Source organism: Pteropus medius, unplaced genomic scaffold (assembly GCF_902729225.1).
Source record: "Pteropus medius unplaced genomic scaffold, Ma_sr-lr_union100, whole genome shotgun sequence".
NCBI classification, from domain to species: Eukaryota; Metazoa; Chordata; class Mammalia; order Chiroptera; family Pteropodidae; genus Pteropus; species Pteropus medius.
Genome location: NW_024346667.1, coordinates 18,939,287 through 18,960,905, shown reverse-complemented (window position 1 = coordinate 18,960,905; position 21,619 = coordinate 18,939,287). Strand labels below are relative to the sequence as shown.

At 39.3% G+C, this 21,619-nt stretch overlaps 1 protein-coding gene across 1 annotated transcript in view; it reads left to right on the top strand.

Annotated features, from left to right (window-relative positions):
• EBF2 (EBF transcription factor 2) overlaps positions 1-3,897 on the top strand; it is a 182,215-nt gene extending 178,318 nt beyond the window's left edge. Inside the window, exon 16 of the mRNA XM_039876146.1 lies at positions 987-3,897. Within this exon, the coding sequence (XP_039732080.1) occupies positions 987-1,018 (32 nt within the window). The 3' untranslated portion in view covers positions 1,019-3,897. The remainder of the gene's footprint in view (positions 1-986) is intronic.
• Positions 3,898-21,619: the final 17,722 nt, after the last annotated feature.

Below are 21,619 nucleotides of genomic sequence, written 5' to 3'. Positions count from 1 at the left end.
TTTCTTACAAGCTTAGTAAATACCACTCAGTGAAATGCTTCTGTGCTATTGGATAAGCCCTAGATAAGGCATAGGCAATGAAACTCAAAGGATCAAATTCTAGATATGGTTTGAAGTTTTGATGCCAGGAACCTATTCTGTCAGTTTGCAAGACGGTGGAAGTTCTATGGATTCATCGCCTGAAAGCTAAGGCCAGAGGGGTACATTTTCTCCGTGGTTTTTCTACATCGTGCTGATGCTGCTTTATTGCCCACATCAAGGGAAAGCCTTGGACCTGAGGCCACCTAGACAGGCATTGCCCGCATTCTCTTGACTAGATGGAGGAAGCGTTGGACAATGCACTTGAATAGGGGACAAAGAGTGGAGATGAGAGTGACTCCCAAATTAGGAACTAAACTGAATTATCTGTTCCAGTGGAGCAGCAGTGAGAACCGAAGGAAGATGAGCTAGTTAGAAAATACAAACTAGAAAATTCAAATTTCAACTCGAATGGATAGACACCTAGGATGGATGGAAAGTCTGATTTGTTATAAATGATGCCTAGTAAGTAACTCAATAGGCTCGGCACCTGGAGTATGCTTTCCTGTTTCAACTAAGTGGTTTGGAACTGTATAATCTGGAAATTATTCTAGTCGAATAATGAAAAATATATCACACATATAGAACTATCTAGTTTACATGTTTATGTTCATTACGTCATGTATACAACCCATTACTATAAAACAAATGAAACCTAACTCTGGGCCTCCCAAGCAAAATGTCAACAAGCTTTGTTTATGTTTCAGTGATCTGTAAGGCTTCGGTACCTCCATAGGCTGTCTGCTAGACCAGACCTGGAGAGAATGGGTTTCCGTATCAGCTGAGGGCACCGTCTCCCCGGACTGCATCAGACTCTGTGAACCCCATCACCTGCCCCTCTTTCTGGGTTATAGCCGTTAATGTAAAAAGCCTCCGAGTCTCATTCCTGTGTCACTCTTTCCTTGCAGCCATGACCGGACTTGTCGTGCCCCCGATGTAAAGAAGAGGAAGAACTGCTTTCTTATAGCACAAAACTACTTACTCGGATGGACCAATAATGAAGAAAGCACTATGAGCTCTTTGGGGAGAGTTGAGCCCCCAAAATGAACATGATGGACAGATTTGGGTGTATGAGGAGCTGCATCTTATCTGGTCTCACATTTCTCCTGTAGCTCTGATGGTGGCTACACAAACTGACCCTCTTGGGGACAGCGACAAAAGATGTCATTGACGTAGTCAGTGCTAAAAGCAGAAATGCAATTTGTTATGAACATTATAAGAACCACCTTCCTATGTTTGTAAAATATTTAAGAAAAAAATTGGCAAACAATTCATGCTTAATATTTTGGATACTATTTGTTTTTCTTTGTAGGAAAAAAAGTTGAAAGTTTCTATTTTCTATGAAGCCTTTCAGATACCAATTTAGTTTATGCAGAAAAAAATTGAACAAAACAGGGTACCAGCATGGAAGACTTTCTTAAAACGAAACCTGAATTGAATGATGAAATGTTGTTGTATGTGTGTTTGCTTATAGTTTAATCTCTTTAAAAAACAAACAAAAAAAAAACCACAAAAAAATGGAAAAAAATTTAAAATGTTTTACAATTATTTAAATAAATAAACGTGTAACTTATTGTAAGTAGAGGTAGAAATTAAGACCGTTTTGGAAGAGAGAAATTTCTCTTCCTGATGTAAAATGAAACTGATGCAAACATGTAGTAACAAGTTTAAAAGATGTGTGATTATTACTGCAGTTACTTACTAGACTCTTATCCCCCCTCCTGCACCCCACTCTTTTCCATTATTCTATTGACCCCTGGGCAAGAACAGGTACCTGACGTAGATTCCTATAGAACGACCGATGCAGAAAGATTCAAGTCCATGCACATACACAGGTACTCAAGTCCATCAATTCATTCCCAGTTCCATCTGCTTTCTAAACAGTCTACAGTTTTCTTTTGGTGTTCACTCTTTGTAAAGTTTTTTTAAACTTATATTAGCTTTCAGCATTCTCTCTGAGCAGTGCCGAGAATTCCCATGTTTTAGTACGTCCCTGGCTTTGCATCCCAGGGAAAGACACGTCTCATCTTAAAGAAGAGCCAAAGCCATGTGACTTTTCCAACTCAGTGGCCCCTTTGGAATTCTTGACAGAGCCACACACTTCCTCCTCTTGGGTTATCACCCGGTTCAGCACCGAGGTAGCAGCCCCATAGGACTTCAGAAATAGGGTTTGAAGAAGAATACTCTGTTTCTTAGACTCTTAGAATGTCTAAATCCTCTCTTCTCTCTGCCGCTTTCCCCTTTCATGGAACTAAACTCTCTTGAAAAAAAAACTATGTATCCAACTTTACACAGTTTCCAGGCAAGAATGGGATGGGGTGTGGAAGAAGAATGTTAAAAGCCTGGAATCCTTTTCCTGATGTTCAAAGAAATGGAAACTCAGATTCTTAGCGGGGTCAGAGGTTGGGGGCATCTGCGTTCCAAGCAGCTCAGTCACCCAGGCCTGCGAGGGACTCTCTAGTTCTGGCAGTGGCTCTTAGGGGGAGAAACATTGCAGGAGCTGAGTCTTGAAAGCCTGTGTGATCCTAGGGATGTATCCGGACTTATTTGGATTGCCAATAAGGATGTCATTTTTTTCCAGGCCAGGGTTCTCCTTGTTGACTCATTGGCACCCCATATAGTCTATACACAGACTCCAGTCTGGGGTTCTTCGTTGGGGTTCTAACATTTGAAATTGATGCAGTTCTCTTAGAAAAAACATCTTTAGTGCATCTGAGCCAATTTTAGATGACTTCATAAATTCTGCCACCCTCCTGTTTTCCCTGGTGATACATGACCACATCTATCCAACCCCAACGGTCTTGTTTGCCTTTAATCTATATGACCCAAATATTATTTCTATGCACATGAGAATCCAAGGTTTTGGATACCTGGCATGCTTATAACTCTTGCCGACAGTCCCTCATAGTCAGGGCTTAAAGCACCAAAATACAGGGAAACAAAGCAGAGAGAGTTCCCCAGTGAAAAATCGGACAGGAGGGGAAGAGTGTGTGGAATACAAACATTACCACCTCAAAGTGAAGGCAGAACAAAATCAAGCATGTTTAGACCTGGATTTGAGCCAATCTAACATAAGGAAATGTTTTTTTAAGTAGCATTGCTTCTAGAATCTGTGAATTTTGCTCTTGCATGAAGATGAGTGCAGTACTGTCTTCAAAATGATTGTAGAATTTGTTGGTAGCTTTAACACCGAAAAAATGTGTGTGACTAAATACCATCCTTGACATTCAGCTAGAACCTTGGCAGCGACAGATCTATTTAATTGTACAAATGTGTGTAAGGATTATTTTTAGTGTACTAATAAATTTAAAACAAAAGCTACTCTGTCCTCTTTAGTCATTCCTATTGACTCATTTTGGTCCCAGGTTATTTTTGTGCCACTTGGAAGATGAGTATTTCTATAGGTAACTACAAATTCTATCCTATCTTTGTAAGAGGAGCTGTGTAAGATTTTTCATTTAAAGGGACAATTTACTTCATTATTTATCTCATTTTTTTTTTGTTATAGCATTGTATTTTCCCCCATTTTTTCTTTGCACATTTCAATATGCATGGTTTAAAAACCATTATCTTCTCTACCTTTTGTACAGTAAGGTCTCATTTCCAAACTGTATAGTTTCATTTTCTCGTTTTGCTTTGTCAGTTATATACAGTATAAAGTTGCTATGCACAGAGCTTTTTGTAAAGACAGCCTTTTTGTTTACTGTTTTTAATGGTCTTACTTATGAAAGAATATCTTGTTTGTAAAATGAATATGTCTACTTCAGTTTTAAACTTTAAATTATCCTAACAAAAAATAAAATTTTTGTACTGTAAAAATGGTTGGAACTTTGCTTTTTTCTTTCTTTTAAGCATCGACTACTCGGAGAGGCTTTTGCTGACCTCTGACCAGGCAGGTTTCCCACTTATTCTCTTGAACTGAACTCTGTGTCCTTGTCATAATTTGTTTACATTGATTGTCCCCCTTAGACTGAAGGCTCACAAGAAAAGGAACTGTATCTGTTTCAATACTGTGTATGGACACTGAGCTCGGTGCCTGAGGTGCCCAACAAATGCCTGTTGAACGAATGAATGAGCAGACTGAATTCTGCTCCCTAAGGGCAGCTCTGCCTTGTCATGTGGGAGAGGCAGCTGATCTGTCACAAAAGATAGGAAGAAAAGCATCACATAAAGAGTGAGAATCCACTCTTTAGGGATTATCTTGTCAGTCAGCTAGTCAAAAAGAAAAGGATGAAGCGCGTCTATCATGTAAGGTGGATGGTCATTTAAAAAACAAGAAACTCCAAAGGGGAGGGAAGCGAGGAAGAAGAGACCTCTGGCTGGTGGCCTGTTGAGTAGGTTGCTTTGCCTCTTGGCCTTGAAACTTATCCCATTCGGATTTTCATGATGCTCAGATGCAATTCCAGAACTAGAACTAGGGCCTTTTAAGGGAATGTACATTACATTCCTGTTCCAGGTATGACATTGCATGCTGATCATACACTTGAATCTCAAAGAGCTATGGGAACTTCTTCCAAACTGGAAGAAGTTCAGAGTGGCTACCAAGCACTGCATGTGAGAGAGCGATGAGATTTGAAACTTTAAGAATTAGGCAGGGACTGGGTCCTCAAGGACTTTGTTCACCATGCCAAAGAGTTTAGACTGCAGCTGTAGACTACACTGTACGTAACGGAAAACTATTAAAGGGACTTACATCAAGGAGTGACACAATCAACTTTATGATGCTGACAAATCACAATAGCTATGGAGTAGATTATGGATTGTAGCAAGAGAATATTGGAGACAAGGAGATCAATTAGGCTAAGGATGAACGACAGCTGATAAGCACCAGTGTGCTGTGTTCTAGGAATGATATCCATTTTGATTGGTCAGTGCCTGTGCCATGCCAGTTGATAAATGTTTTTAAATTATGCTTGCAATTCGGAAATTACTGCTATTGTCCAGATAAGAGTGAATCATACCTGAAAAAGGATAGGCGATAGAAATGGAAAGTAGAGGAAAGGTTTGAGAGAAAGCTCTGCAGTTTGACAGGACTTCTTGACTGCTTAGATGTGGGAATGAGGGAAGTAGGTGACTCGGATAACCCTCAGTTTGCTAGTTGGACAATTGGATTTTGTGATAATATTAACTGAAGTGGGAGACAGAGAGAACCATATTGTAGCAAATGAAAAGATATGATGATTTTATATCAGGGCACAAGTGCTACCGTTCTTCCTTTTCTTTCTTGGTTAGCTGAAGATTGTTTTCTAGCAGTTTATTCAAGAAGGAGTCTGGAGAAGTATACTCTTATATTCATATATATATATATATATATATATATATATATATATATATATATATGAATATATATATGATTGCTCTATTTCTATTTGAATGGTTGTTTGGTTGGGTATTAAATCTCTATTGTTCATCATTCATATCTATCACATTCTCTGCAGCCGGGCTCGACTCTTAGAACTCTTGTATACTTGCTTTTCTCACTCTCGTCCTCCTCTATAGTCCCTTTAATGTGGCCTTAATTTCTCAGATGGTTTTACTTTTTTTACTTTTTCATAAGCTGTGCCAGCTTATATCTCATCACTGTCTACTGTGTTGCTTATTTTCATTGAATTATTACAACTCTGTTTTGAGCTATTGTTTTACAATCTTTCTTCCTCCCTCCCTCCCTCCCTCCCTCCCTCCCTCCCTCCTCCCTCCCCTTCCTTCCTTCCTTCCTTCCTTCCTTTCTTTCATCTATCTATTATTACAGTGAGCTTGATCAGAATTACCATCAGCTCCATGAAAACATTTTTTCTTCCCCAGTGAGTGTTCTTTAACTATCATTTGTTTTCTTTTTTTAACCCCTCATAGTATATGAATATAAATCACATTTTGCATCTTGATTTCTTTTATTTTAAAGATGTGTGTGTGTGTGTGTACAAGAGGAGACAGACAGTCAGACAGACAGACTCCTTTTAGTTTTTACTTCTTGGGCAAGATAAGCCAGCATTTGTGCAATTGTTTACATATACGGTTTGTTTGAGTAATTCCCTCATCAGTCTTGCCTCCTGCACCCCAGGTCTCTGCCAAATGGGATATGCCTACAATGACTCTATATGTTTGCTCCAATTATTCCAGTGAGAGACTTGGGTTTTGACCCTTAAGATTGTCACTTTTTATCCCATCAGCTTTGTCCGACATTAGCAGCTAAGTTTGTCTCTACACATTCCTATTTGACTTTCTGTCATTGCCATCCTTTTCTCATAAATTGTGGTTTAAAGTAACCAGTTTTCTTAGTTTCATTAAAGATGAAATTCATGCTTCTTTTTCTCATTCCCTTATTTCCTTTTGAGTGAACTGATAGAAAATTTCTTATGATAACATTTTAATCTGATGCCTTCGTATTATCTGCATTGCACCATAGAAATTCAAGAAGGGACTGCGGCACGGTGCTGGGAATTCCTTCATTCCGTCACCACTCTACATTTGACCCAGTAGATTACCCTCGATAACCAGCTCCAGTGGCCCAGCTCGGTGGCTACGTTCTTCACTTTTTCCATTGGCTCCTACAAAATACAAATAATAAGATACAAGTAATTCCCCAAATGACTACTAAAAGTATTGTTCGACTGGAGTTTGTTACAATAAATGATATGCAAAAAGGAACCTGTGGCTCGACTCTTGGAAATATGGTGAAATGGCACATAAACTGTCATACCATCAATGCTTTTGGTTATTCTCCTAAAGCCTATCCCACTTTGAATAGCAAAACTCTATTTTCCATAAATTATATGCATAAAAGACAATATGATAAATGGAAATGACTAAAATTCAGAGATCTAAATTTAATTCAAATTCTACCATCCTCAGCTGTGTAATCTTGAGTAAATCACTATGTTAAATCTTAATCTTCTTAAATGCAAAACAAGAACAGCTATATATATATATATATATATAACTATATGCATATACATATATTCACATGTATATCATGTGTATATCATACACACACATATATAGGTGTGATTGTCCTTGTTTTGTACTTGAGAAGACTAAGACTTAATGCGGTGGTTTATTCAAGATTCCACAACTGAGGATGTACATAATATATATATATACACACACTTACGTATACATGTATCATCGTTATTAGGCTTAAATGAAAACATATATGTACATTAAAGAACGTAAGCTTTAAAAGTGTTGAATTTTTGTTTTGGGTCTATTTACTTCACTGCTCTGTTCTCAGTATCTACAATAGTGCTAGGCACAGTGCGGGCAGTCAATAATAAATCAACAATTGAAAGAATGTGTAAAATGCCTACATGTAATAGAGGCTCAGTAAATTCAACTACAGTGACAGCTTCAGCATGGGCTTTGGTCTCCCACAAACTCAGCTTTGCATCCCAGCTCTCCCATGCCAGGATGAGGATGGAATGAACACTGAGATTCAGCATTCTCTGGTTCATCATTTTTGAAAGAGCAGCACAATAGCACCAGGTCCTGCCTTGTGGTCCAGTTAGCATCTTCCTTTCACACAGTCCAACAGGTACTAAAAAAGAAGCAGTCAGAGCACAAGGCTCACTCCAGTCTATTTCGTGGAAAGAGAGTGAACAGCAATGGGAACAGTATTTGATTATTGATACCCTTTGAACCAACAGTAAAAATTAGGTAGAACAATAGGCCTTGTGCCAGAAAATAATTCCTTAGCACTCTGTGTGCTTGGCAGTGTTACGCCCAAGAGAAGCCATAGTCCCAGTTCTTTGTTAAGTAATAAAAAATAGAATAGGATGTGTCCCAATCACCAGTCTATGTTTTCTTCCTTTAAAAGTAAGATTTTTTTTTCTTTTAATCATAGACCAGAACATCTGGTGTGTCACGAATATGACTTTCGAGGACAAAGTGAGCATTGTTTTCAATTCCAGATTTTTCCAAGAGTTTGAACCCATGAACAATTGCTTTTAAGACAAGAATGAGACCAGAATGTCTTCTAATATCAAATCCAAATATTTACCATTTCTGAACAAGAGCAGAATAGTCGCATAGAACTCTAAACACCTCAGACATTGTGACTACCTAAATTTGAAATATTATAGTAGCCTGTAAATATTCATAATACTTTCTGTTAACAACATTAATGATAATGGCTAACACAGTGAAAATGCTCAAATTCCAATCTATGCACTGTGGAGTAGCAGAAAGAGTGTGAGCTTTGGAAATTAACAGACTTGAATTCAAATCCCACCTCTATCTTTTATTATACCTGTATAACTATCAGAAATCATCTTTAAGAGCTGCAACCTCCGCTTCTGTAAAAACGGTGATAAAAAGACCTTTATACCAAGATTCTTTTCCTGCCAAAGATTGTGTGTGAGGTTCAAATAACATAATGAATGTGAAAGTGGTCACAAATAAATGTTCAGCTCTATACATTTTTGTTTCTTTCTCCTTAGCCTTGGCTAAAAATTAGCATGTGTTTATCTGGAAAACCACCCATCACTCTTTCCTTACAACTCCTCCCTGGCAGCACTGAAAAGGGGATTATTAATTACTCAGTGTTTGTGAAACACTTAGAAGATGAAAGCGCTGGGTGTGGAACAGCACCATTTACATCACAATATATGGGCTGGCTGCTCTTTCAAGTGCATCTCCTTACAGTGTAAGGGAATCTTAATAGATGTGTTCCAGTCATTCAAAGATCTGTGTGGGAGTCTTTGGAAAAGGCATGTATCTGCTGCTCTACAGCCAGTTCTGTGCAGCAGGCAGGCACTTCTGGAGATCTGATAGCACGGATAATCCTCTAATAGCCATGAGAAACCAATGAAAGGAGGCCAAAAGTTTATTTAATTGAAATCTACAAATCACCCTACGATCCCTTTAGTGACAACTTTTACCAGTGAGGAGGCTATCTTCTGACCCGTTTTGATTTTACATTAATTCTATATGGATAAAAGCAGTGTTCTTCAATCTGGGCTTCATAAACCCCTGGGAGAGAAGTGTGAGGTCCTCTGGGAGGAGTTGGGGTTGTGTATCTCTAATATTTGGTTCTCCTCTGCTTCTGGCCATATGTGAAGATTGCACTGTCTCATGTTTCTTCAGCAAAACCACATCACCCATCACTGTAAATTAATGCTGTTAACATTCAAATTATTGATTTTATAATTTTGATTATTTTTTGCTTTATGAATTATTTTTATTTAAAACAAACGTATATGAAAGCATAGGAATTTAATCTTAAATTTTAGTTCTATGCAACTATTAATACAATTATAGTACAAATAATTTAAGAAACACTGTGGTCTTTTAAGGTTTTTTTCTAAATACATTATCAAATTTGAGAAGCACTGGAATATGGTAATGAGAAAAGGGAGGAAAAGGTTTGGTAAGCTTCAAATTGGTCATCATTTCTTGAATCATCAAGACTTGGCTGAATGTTAATTCCTGAGTCCTGTAATTCGGCATCAGAAAAAGAAATCTCTATGTATGATTCTAGTATTTCATTCTTGCCTCTGAATTATATTCATATCCACAAGCCCCAGCCAAGGACCTATTGAATAATTGTCCCCACATGTAACATTTTCCCGGTGATGTTTTTCTTTCCTTGGTTCTAGGAAATATAGAAATGTGTTTCCAATTATTAACTGAACCACCTGGTAAGTGCACTGTATCATCTCAATAATATGACTCATTTAGATACAGTTTGGTAGAACTCAGAGTCATCTTTGATGCCACCCAGGAAAAATCAGTTACCAAAATGATCCCACATAGCACAGGCTCACCTATAACCAAGATGATTATGTTTGATAAGCCAAAAATCAGAACCTATGGCTTGGCAAATATAAATATATCTGAAACTGGGTTTTTCCTGGAAAACATAAGACACACAGAGTTCAATGGTGTGGGCTACAAAAATCACCTACTGAGTGATGCTGGTGACTTCACTTTCTTAACTCTGAGAACTTAAAGCAACTGGTTCTTGTCCCCACTGGCTTTATGCACGTGTGGGCTGAGGCCTGAGAATCTATCACTTCCTTGAGTTCATTGAGTATGCGAGAGGTGGGAACAGAAATCAAACCAGCTTTTGTGGGACACTTACCTTGGCTTTGCATGGAAACCAAAAAAGAAATTTCTTGCTATATATGAAGCTTTCTAAAAATTGGCCCTTCTTTAGGCTAAGTGGGGTTGGCATATTCATTGATGGTAGAGAAGGTCGTGTGCCCAGAAGTTCAGGCATCAGGCTAGATTTTTCTTCTATGTTGAACCATAATGTACTGGCCAAAGGCCCCAAGTTTGTGAGCCTATGCTAATTTGCATGGCATATAGTTTCCATTCTAGTTCTTACTCTCTTTTCTTCTCAATTGCTTTATGTTTATTTTGTTTTCGTTTTTTCATTGAGTAAGAATGTCAGAGTGGAACAAGAGATAAATAGAGAAAAGAGTATGTATTTCATCTTTTTTTTTTATTGAGATATTATTGGCATATAACATTATATTAGTTTCAGGTTTACAACATAATGATTCGATATTTGTATATATTGTGAAATGATCTCCACTATAAATCTAGTTAACATACGTTACCGTATATAGTTCCCAAAATTTTTTTTCTTGTGATGAGAACTTTTAAGATCTACTCTCTTAGCAACTTTCAAATGTGCAATACTGTATGTATTTGATCATATAAGAATAAAAGCATTTTCTAGCATGGCAGTGTATACTGGCATGGAAGGAACTGAGTACCATGCTGTAGAAAAGTTGAACTCAGTAAATTTTCAGAGGCCTTAGGCACAAGTAAGAACAGTCAAAGAGAAATAGGAAGGAACATCAAGAATCTATCCTGTAGGGAGTAGAGACAGGGCTGTTCCTCTGTGAGAACACAGCAGATATGATTGATGACATTCATTCCTGGGAATTGACAGCAGTATGTGGTGCCTCACCTTGACATTCATCAGAGTGGCAGAGGAGAAGGAGCCTGTGGCAGAGGCAGCAGCTGGAGGAGGCGGGGAAGGAGCAGAGGAGACACAACGCCTTAGGCAAAATGCTCCAGGTCCCTCATATAAGCAGGAGCTCTTTCTGCCTAGTAGAGGACTGTATTGGCAATAGAGAGCTGAGAGGGAATAAATCTGGGCAGGAAGCTTTCCGCGGCATGCTCTAACTTAGTTTTCTAAAAACCAAGGACTTCAACAATTTTAACAAAGAAAACTACATAAATACACCAGTGCTCTTTCGTGATGTCCTTTCTCAAGTGTAGGGAAAATGTCAGGTGAAGCCATCTGTTGATTTTCACATCCAGGCCAAGCTGCCTGCATTCAGGAACCTCTCAAGGTTTAGGCATGTGTATATGATGCTGTCAATGGGATTTTTAAAGAACGCAGAGCAGATGATATCTAAAGTGGGTAGCTGGATTGCAATGGAAGAACTTTGAATCAGAAGCACTCTTCAAATCTCAGTTTGTCTACTGATTGGTTGTGTCAGCTCTTGGCCTCTCTGAGAATCCATTCTCTGTTCTGCAAAATGGGCCAACTCCTATTTACCTCGTGGGGTTGTGGAAAAATCAAATAGGATTGACTGCTGCGAACGCACCTAGCGCAGAGCAGAACTAGTACTTACCAGTAGAATTCAGTGCTCTTGAGTGTGAATCAGGAAGCAGCCCATGTTAAGCAGTGACTGTTTTCAATTCTAATATATTGATAAGTAATAGATAATCAGTCGGCAATTATAGAAAAGCCTTGCTAAACTTTGTTAACTTAAAAAATCTGAAGAATTACACCAGAGGTAGCTTTGGTCCCTTTCCCTCTCATGACCTTGGTGGCAAAAAAAGAGACAGAGTGATAAATCCACGGGAAAAAAGTGTTTAAAGCCTTGGGATGATAAAACTGTTCTAAAATTAGGTTGCAGTGATGGTGGCAGAACTTTAATAAATAAATAAACTAAAACTATTGAGTTATACACCATGATGTTCAATTTCAACTTGGCTGGGCTGCAATACCCAGTTATTTAATCCAGCACTAATCTGGGTGTTGCTATTTTGTACATGTAGTTAACATCTATAATTCTTTGACTTGAAGTAAAGCGGGTTAACTTTGATAATGTGGAAAGGCCTTAAGAGCAAAAGCTGAGGTTTCCAGGAAAAGAAATTCTGCCTCAAGACTGTAACATCACCTCTCCATGAGTTTGCAGCCTGCTGGTCTACCCTGCAAATTTCAACCTCGCCAGCTCCCATAATTGTATGAGCCTGTTCCTTAAAATAAATCTCTCTCTCTCTCTCTCTTTCTCCATATATATTTAGTCCTGTTTCTCTGGAGAACCCTGACTAATACTACACTTAAAATAAGTGAAATTTATTGTATGTAAATTAGGTCTCAATAAATTGCTTTTTCTTTAAACTACATACTGTCTGATTTCACTTTTATAAAGTTTTAAAAACTGCAAACTAACCTGTAGTGACAGGAAGCTGATCCGTGGTTGCTGGAGTCGAAGGGAACATTAAGAAGGAGCATGGGGTAACTTTTGAGGGTGATGGATAAATTCACTAGCTTGATCGTGGTGATGGTTTCATGGGTGTTTACAGATGTGAACATTTATGAGAGAGTACACTTTAAACGTGTACAGTTTATTAAAATGTGTACAGTTTATTGTATGCAAAACTACTTGCATAAAGTAGTTTTTCTAATAAAAGAAAAAAGAGAGAGGGAGAAATAAAAAGAAATTCAGAAAGATAAATCCAAGAAAAAAATGTCTAAAGCTTAGAGCGGAAGAAGCTTATGTCACCGATTTTCTTCCCCTTCCTGTTCCCCACTTTGGGGTCCTTGGACTTCACAAAGATCACAGGGGATGAAAGGAACAGCCCTCCCCACTTTCCAGGACTCCGAAGGCACTCTTTTCTCTTCTCGCTCAGGTGAAGATGCCAGCAATCGTCTGCCCCTGGACACACAGGGAGCCCATCCGTGACTGGAGATAAAACAGAAAAACTATAGAAGTCCAGTCTGCTGTCATCAGAGGAATCCTGAAAAAGTATCCTGCTGCCCTTGCTTTTGTCTACCTGGCAATCAGTTTTATCTTGGAGCTCATGTTTTGTCCAAAAGGGGTGAAATGCTGAGCATCCATCCCTTGCTCTAGCACAGGCACAGCTGATTGGAGAACATGGAGCTTCTAGAATCAACTGAGAGGTGAAATGATGGGGTCAAGGAAATGAGCTGAGAGGAGGAAGCAACAAGCATGTTGCCGAGCATATGAGGAGGGTCAAGTTCCTGCTCAGACAGTGCCTTGGGCAAGTACGTGGGCAGAGACTGAAGAAAAACACCCAGTGTGTCTCAGGATAGACCAGGGGGAGGAACAGGGCACACCAGAACCCAGGAAAAGATAATTGATCAGATTCAGCACAGCAGTCTCCCTTATCTGCATTTGCTAAGCATTTTGGTGAAGAGGAAGTAAAATTTAATAGATCAATATCAAAAGTTACCATAGATATTTACAACTATTTATTGACTACCAGTCTGTTCAATTGTGTGGCTTTCAGCCATTCTCAGCTTTACCTTTCTTGTTCACATGGTATCTGGAGTTTAAAACCACTCAAGATATTTTGTGGATACAAAAGAACTATTTTAGGCAAGATTCTTGTGCTCAGAGCAAGCCAACAGGGGGGCTGAGCAAGGTCCTAGGGACAGCCTGGCACTCTTTGGGGCGGTCACTGTCGTGCACGCGCTCCTGCATCCGAGAGGGCTGGCTACTTGAGCAACACTCCTAGAATTCACAAACCCGTCACAAACCTGGGGACTATTTGAGCCTTCAGTCTGTCTGCGGCTGGTCTCAGCTCCAGGCTGCAGAGGAGGGCGGTGAGTGAGTATGTGTGTAAAAGGGACAGCCCGAAAGCAGAAAACAGAGAACCCCAGGGCAGTAGGACAGAGAGGCCACAGAAACACAAATTTACCATCAAAAGACTGAGATCCACTTTCGAGTTACTTTGTTCATCATGAGCATTTTGACTGTGGAAAACTTACTTGATTTTTCTGAGTCCATTTTATCATTTGTAAAATGGGCCCATGTAACTGGCTCATGGGATTGTTGAAAGGATGAAACGAGGTAATATGATAGTACGAGTGAAAGCGCTGTCGAAGCTGGGAGGCGCAGGTGCAAAGAGCTCCGCATTGCCCTGAGGGGCCTCATGTCCTCGGAAGAGACAGGTTTGTGGACAGACATACAGCTCCACGATGATCTGTAAGGTGTGACCCACGGGCCGCGGGAGCTGGCAGGGCAGGTCCAGCTTCGACTAAGGACAGGTATCACTGGGAGGTGTTGTGAGCACTGCTGCTGTTTTAATCCATAAAACGGCAACAGGATTCAGATATTTTTAACTTTTCACTTTAAGGAATCAGTACAAGGAGCTTTCTATACCTCGTCTGCAATATTCCCACTAAGCCTGTAATCAGCTATCGCTATCCACATTTTAGAAGTGACTTAACTAGGGCTGAGAAAAGTTAGGGACCTCGCCTGAATCTAGCAGTCAGGCAGTGGCAGAGCCAGAATCCAACCCTGCCTCTAATTCCCCTGATTTCCCATTCGAATTTTAAAATAATACAAGCAAGATGTTATATATTTTTGAATTGAAAACTCTTTTAAAATAAGATTATTGTTTTCCTGTGTGAGATTTAAGCTGGGCCTTGGAAACAAAGAAAGAATTGGAAGAACTTGGAAAGGTTTGGGAAGGACATGGCCAAAATGAACAAAAGCTTGGGACAGAAACAAGAAAACTTTCCCTGACAGGGAAAAATTAAAGAATTTGTTCACTAGATGGTAAGTTCCAATGAGGCCAGGAACTATATCTTATAAGTTCATTTAGTGGTCTCCTCTCCCTCTGAGATTGCCAGCTGGGAACGTAGCGTATTCTGGTTCATCTATTGATCATTTCAATCTGAAACAGGAAAGGCCAACTGAGTGGAATTAGAGCTCCAAGAATCAGATGTAATAGAGTCAGAGGGGAGTGGTGATGAAAACAGGGTTTATGGTCCATGATGTAGGACAAGAAGGAAGGTTCTCGAATGCTTTTGAAAAATAATTATGTCTTTTTCTGTCTGAAATGGGTGTGAGACACTTGAGCACACCACCAAGGATGCAAAGTCTCTTTCTTCTCAGACCTCAAAAAGACTGTCCAAGCGCTGTTTTGAATGAATAGATCGCAGACCTGTGGTCCAGGGGCGACTTCTCCCTGTAACTTACGGTCTGAAAAACCAGTGATGCCCCTGATGCTGCCCGTATCTACTAAAGGCTAATTCCAACACACTCTGCGGGCTAAAACGACTTCTCCACCCATGGAGAGTCTTGCCAGCACCCAGAGGGCTGCAGCGACGTGGCTCAGCCACCAGGAAGACCAGGAAGAGATTTTTCAATATCTTTCGAGGCTTTGCGGGAGAGCGAATGTCGGGCCCGTAATAGACGCTTTCCGATCCTCCTCACACCGCACCTGGCTCTCCTAAGTATTGGTCCTATTACGATTTTAAAAATAGCTCTGAAGTAATTTGTGTGCTGAACTGGCTACAAGATAAAAAAAAAAGGAAACCCACCTGAATAAATTCTACTTGTTCTTATCAGCCAGAGACCCAGAACTACAGCCGTTGTTTCCTCAGAGCTAATTTCCAGCATTAGGATTTATCAGAACCTAAATTCCGTTCTAATAAACGATGAAACAGCAGCCACTCTTTCAGCCACTTATTTTGGCGACCAGGGAATTGGCAGACGAGTTAAAAATTTCCATTGGTGACAACACACAGCTGTTGAGGTGCAAAGATCTGAGACTCTAATCAGACCAGGTTGTATAAGTAGCACTGTCTCATTATCTCTGCTTGGGGGATAGGGTGCATGGGGCAGCTGGGGCTGTACAGAGTGTCGACAGACGAGCTAATGGCAAGTTGACACACAAAGATATCAACTTAGAAGAGAGGAAGTGGGTAACCTATGCCCCCTTGCAACCTTGGAGAAGAATAGAGAGTGGGGGCAGCCACTTCACGACACTTCTTGCATAAGGCAGCATCAATAACCAGTTACTGCTTTCCTGTATTTATAAGAAACGACATGCAGGGCCGCCCGTTGGCATACATTGCAGCTCCCAAGAACTGCGTGTTTTTTCCCTAACATTCTGAGGAAAGCCATAATGTCAACGAAGCAAGAAATGCTCAGAGTGGGAGATTGTCTTGAGTGCCCAGCATGGAATAAGAAGTCCACAGCAGTGGTTATCCGCTCTGCTAATGCACTGCGGCAAGCAGGGCCCTTCTAAATTCTGATTTGCAAAATAGGCAATGATTATTTTAGAAATAATAAAAGTAACGATGATGATCATTGGCCAAGCTAAGTAATGATTAGCAATTTACTGAATATTTTCACATCCATTATCTACTTAACCTGTCCATACAACTTTGTATGGTGGTGGGGGATTTATTATTCACATTTTAAAGATGAGGTTTCTTGGGGCCTCTATAGAGTAAATAAATAACACCTCTATTCTTACTCAAGTTCAGAATTTACAGGAGCTAGGCAAGTGAAGAGGAAAATGTCAGCTTTATTGCTGATAACAGTGATTGGAGAGCGAGGCTGAGCTATGCAATGAGCCTGTTAATATTCCGACCCACTTCCCACAGGCACACAAAACACACCTCTGCATAGACCCTGGGGCAGCCCAGCCAAGGACAAGTCTGAGTCTTCACAGCGGATTCACTTACCAAGAATCCAGGATGAGAGGGGAGAGAGTATGTTCCTCATGCTTACAGGCTTCTGAGAAGTGAGCTCTCCCCCAACTCGAAGCATCTACCTGAGGTTGCCATTTTGTGATCAGGTGTCACTCTCTTCTTCTGGGGCTGAGGGGGTGAGGGGCGGGAGGGCCAGCGGTGTCACTCACGGTAGCACAAGGAGAGGAGGGGAAGCCATTCCTCCTGATACATCCCAGCTTTGCAAGATTATGGTCATCCCAGATGCGGCTGTTTTTCCCAAGGGAACTTCTTCTCTTAGCAGCGCTGCTCCCACTTTATGAGGCCAGCCCCCCAATATTAGCCACAGCTCCTTCAGAGAATCCTTCTGGGATCACAGGTGGACAGTTTAGAATTTGCTCCCTGAAGATCAAATGGGTTCAAAGACTACACTAATTTAATGAAGCACGAAATCACTCCCTATTCTGTTTTCCTCTCCCCGAAACCATTCAGCCACATTCTCCAATGTAACATTTTTCTGAGGTTCTGCAATGTGATTAAATAACAAAATAAAGATACTCAATTATATAATGCCAGCAACAGATTGGGGACCACGTTTGAATATAAACTCCCTCCCACTAGGAAATTCCAAGGGAGACACTGAAGTCCAAACATGAAATAATCCTCTTGGAAGGAATGTTCAAAGACATTTCAGTCCAAAAGAATTAAAATCCAAAGTTAAATTTTCTTAACTTGTGGAGTTAAAGTCCAAAGACATTAAAATCGAATTCAAATTTTTAGTTTTTCCTGAGACTTTGACATGCAATGAGATTCATGTCCAAAATTTCATTTCCCAGTTTCCAGTTCTGCTCAGGCTCAATCAGAGGGTCTCGGCCTTCAGCAGCTGCGGACTGGGCTGCGTTCCATGGGAACGGGTGTGGCTCCTCCATGGCCTCTCAGGAGCCCCATTTTTTAAAGAGCTCAAAGAGTTAATAAAACACGTAAGATTATTACTGTATCAGTCCCATATTCCACAAAATTGAGAACCACAAGAAATCTCCAGCTACCAGAAAAGTTATCTAAGCACAATTAGTTTTTCAGAGCCTGGTATTTAGTGTTGCCAGACCCAGTAATATTTGGGGGAAAGAGAAAATCTGTGGGTTAAGCCACAATTTGGGTCTTGAAATCTAAAATCTTAGTCAGTGCTTTTGTGTTTAACAAATTCAGAGCCAGACTGGGGTGAATTCTAGAATGTGTGAACAAGGCATGTGAATCCAACTAGATTTTTAATTCCTCCTTGGTTCTCTCCCTCGGCTCCAAATGAGATCCGAAACAACACAAAAACAGATGCCATTGGGACATCTGATCGAGCCCTCTTTTACCTATGCCTGGCACAAGACACCTTTCTGTTCTGTAGATCATCTACTGACTACACAATTTAAACTCTTGGCTTTCAGACTGAACTAAGATCCACAGTCAAAGCTACAAGCACAGTTCTGCCTACTGATGCCTATTACATGAAAATGCCATACCATGCCTGGGTAGTTTCAGGTGTCACTGCAGTGGCCACACATGAACGTGGGCTTTCCCTAAGACCCCAGCAGCCTGTTGGCTCAAGTCTGGCAGCCAGAGGTTACGAATGTCCACATTTATTTAAAACTGTACAAAAATAGCCACGTTCCCATGGATGAAGCCACCAGGGGTAGGGTGAGCACGTTAATATATATATATTGTTTAATCTAGGACACTTTTGAGTGAAAAAGGAAGAGAGGAATAAGTAGTATGAGACAAAAAGCATGAACTCTCCTGGGCTAATTGTGATGCATGGTTACTTGAGCCATAAGTTCCAGTGTCACGCAAAGTGGAAGCCCTGTTTCTCCAGGGAAGCCCCTCTATGTGGGAACACGAGGGTTGGGCAATGGGAGTTTCTTCCAAAGAAGGTCTAGACTCAGAGAGTTAGTTAAGTGATTTGCCTGGAGTTAAGGTGCTTACGAGTAACACAACCAGAAATGAATCCAGGTCTTCTGGTTGCAAAGCCAAGGTTCTTTCAATGCAACTCAGTGACCCAGTGCGCTCAATGCTGCTCCTCACCTCCCTGCTATTCACATCTCTCTTACCATTTGAAAGCCTTTCCTCCCCTTGCTTGTCTTTTGGTTTGAAAAAATAATGTTTTTGTCTACTCCATGACTAATAAATGTGCACTATAGAAAATTTGGAAATTGTTGAAAGCATAAAGAAAAAAATCAATTGTTATTTAGCCATTGAGGAATAAACCCTGTTATAGTCTCCAGATTTGTTCTCTCCCTCTCTCTCTCTCTCTCTCTCTCTCTCTCTCTCTGTGTGTGTGTGTGTGTGTATGCACGCGCGCACAGTAATATTTTTGAGCTATTCCCAGTTTGTCTTTTCTTTCTTCCCATGACATCTCCCTTTTCCTTCTCGCTCTGCTTTAGGCAAATAGAAGGCCGTGTGCTCATTGTCTCGGGAGAAATGAGACAGGGCAAAAAGCAGAAAATAAGGAGAATTTGGCTTCCAAAAGTCCAAGCCCATCAAGGATATTATTCTAGTCACTTCTGAGGCAAATAACAATTTTTCTCTCCTTTCCAATATTTATACTTCATATTTCTTTTTGTTGACATACTGTTGACTAATAGTTCCAGGAAAATATTAAAAAGTTGTGTTGATGGCATGCTTACATGATTTGGCCTGACTTTAATTTCCAGGATTCCCCACTAAATATGATATTGGTTAATTTGACTTAAATATTCTTTATCTGGTTAAGGAAGTCAACTGTTCTTTGTTGCTAAGAAGTTTTGTTTTTTTTAAATTTTTATTAAAATTCCACAGTGATATTGAAAATGATCAAATATGTATTTTGGTATCTAGTAAGATGATCATGTGACCCATTCTCTTTTGATTTATAAAGATGATGAATTATATCAATTGATCTATCATCAAACCATTTTTGCATTTCTAATTTTACTGTGTTTTTTTATTTAAATAAGTTGCTGGATATAAATTTAGTCAAGTCAAAAGTACTATCATTATTTCTAGCTTACATAACAAGAGATTATTTTTCTGGAAAAAAATTAAAACTTGTTCATAAAAACTTTTTGGCTTGGAGCTTTTGTTGGAGATAATTTTCTGACAGTCTTTTTCTGTTTTACCCATAACTATTAATTCATTAAGGATTTTAATTTCATCCTATGTCAATTTTATTACTTTAAGTTTTTCTACATAAATTACCATTGCATTGAGAGTTTCACATTGATTAGCATAGAATTACACACAATGCCTACTTTCTTTTCTTGTGTTCTAAATTTTTGTTGTTAGACTTAGTAATTTGATACTTGATTTTTTTTTTTTTAAGAACCAATTCTTGGCTTTATTACTAATTCTCTGTTAAAATTTCAAAGTTTACTTTCAATCATTTTTTTTTTCTTATTTCCTTCATTTTGGAGGATAGTGTGGTGATGATGTTTCCTTTTTAAACTTCAATGAAGTTTAAGTTTATTTATCTTTTTACTTATTAGAGATGAAATGATTTAATGTTATTTAATTTCTCTCTGAAAACAGATATGACTTCACCTCACTGGTTTTAAATTGTAGTTTTCTCATCTGTGGATTCACAGTGGTCGTTGCTTTTGTCTGCTGAACCTGCTATGCCCAGACTTTCCCACAGCCACATCGAGGCGCCCTTAGCTCCTACCACGAGGGGCTCGGCACAACCTTGGTTCGGTTTTCCTGAGATTTATTTGTTTATCTTGCCTTTCGCTTCTATATTACATCAAGATCCTTACAAAATGTCATTCTATTTTGTTTAATGTGATCAGTTTTTGTTGCTTAACCATAGAACTGATATAATATCTTTAATTTTGGCTTTGCATTTTGACCGAAGTATTATTTACTGTGCCTTCTAATTGTAATTCTAATTTATGAACAATGGGGACTTTTATTTCATAACTTTGATATTAATTTCTATTTTTCTTGTGTTATTTTAGAATGTAGACTAAAAAAATTTTGATTTGGGTGTTGTTACTATTATTACTATTATTATTATTATTATTATTATTATTATTATTTTACATTTTCTTTGTGACTTAAGCTATCAGCATGAAAAAGATGGTTTAGGAGATTGAAAAAGAAAGTGAAATTTTAGGATAGAAAGATATCTATTAATTCAATATCATTACATTATCGATACTTTCTAGCCTTATATATTTTTTACTAATCAATTATGTCAAAGACTGAGAAGGTTGTGCCCCCAAGTCATACTCAGCCTCCTTTCTGGGGCCACCATTTTCCACAACAGAGAAGAGCCTTGTTGTTTAATTAGAATAAACCAATTTACCATCAGTGCTGGCTTTGAACTGGATGTGTCTGGCTATTTGTGGATTTCTTGGGATAATTGCCACTGAATATCACCGAGAGGCAGTGACTAAAGTTGCTATGGCCAGTCTCCATTTTTCTTTTCTCCTTCTACTGAAAGCCAACTAAATTTCAGAGGGGCTGTCCTCACGATGCCACAATACTGCACAGACCACTCTGGCTTGAGTCTCACTCATTTGTAAAAGGAAGAGAATTGATTGTCCTCTCATCCCGTCTCCTGCTAGGTGGGACACCCAAGGGAATAGGGGTGGTCTGAGTCCCCAGAGTATTTCCTACTCTACACAAATGACAATAATAAATATGGAGGTGTGCACCCTTCCAAAAAAAAAAAGGTGCATTTTATCTTCTTACTCGTTTAATCTGTATGCAGAACGTATCATATGAAAAACTGGGCTAGAGTCAGAGGAAGAAAAAGTAAAAACTAGTAGAAGAAATATTAATAATTTGAGATATACAGATGACATTATCTTACTGTCAGGAAACAGCAAAGATTTGAAAACACTT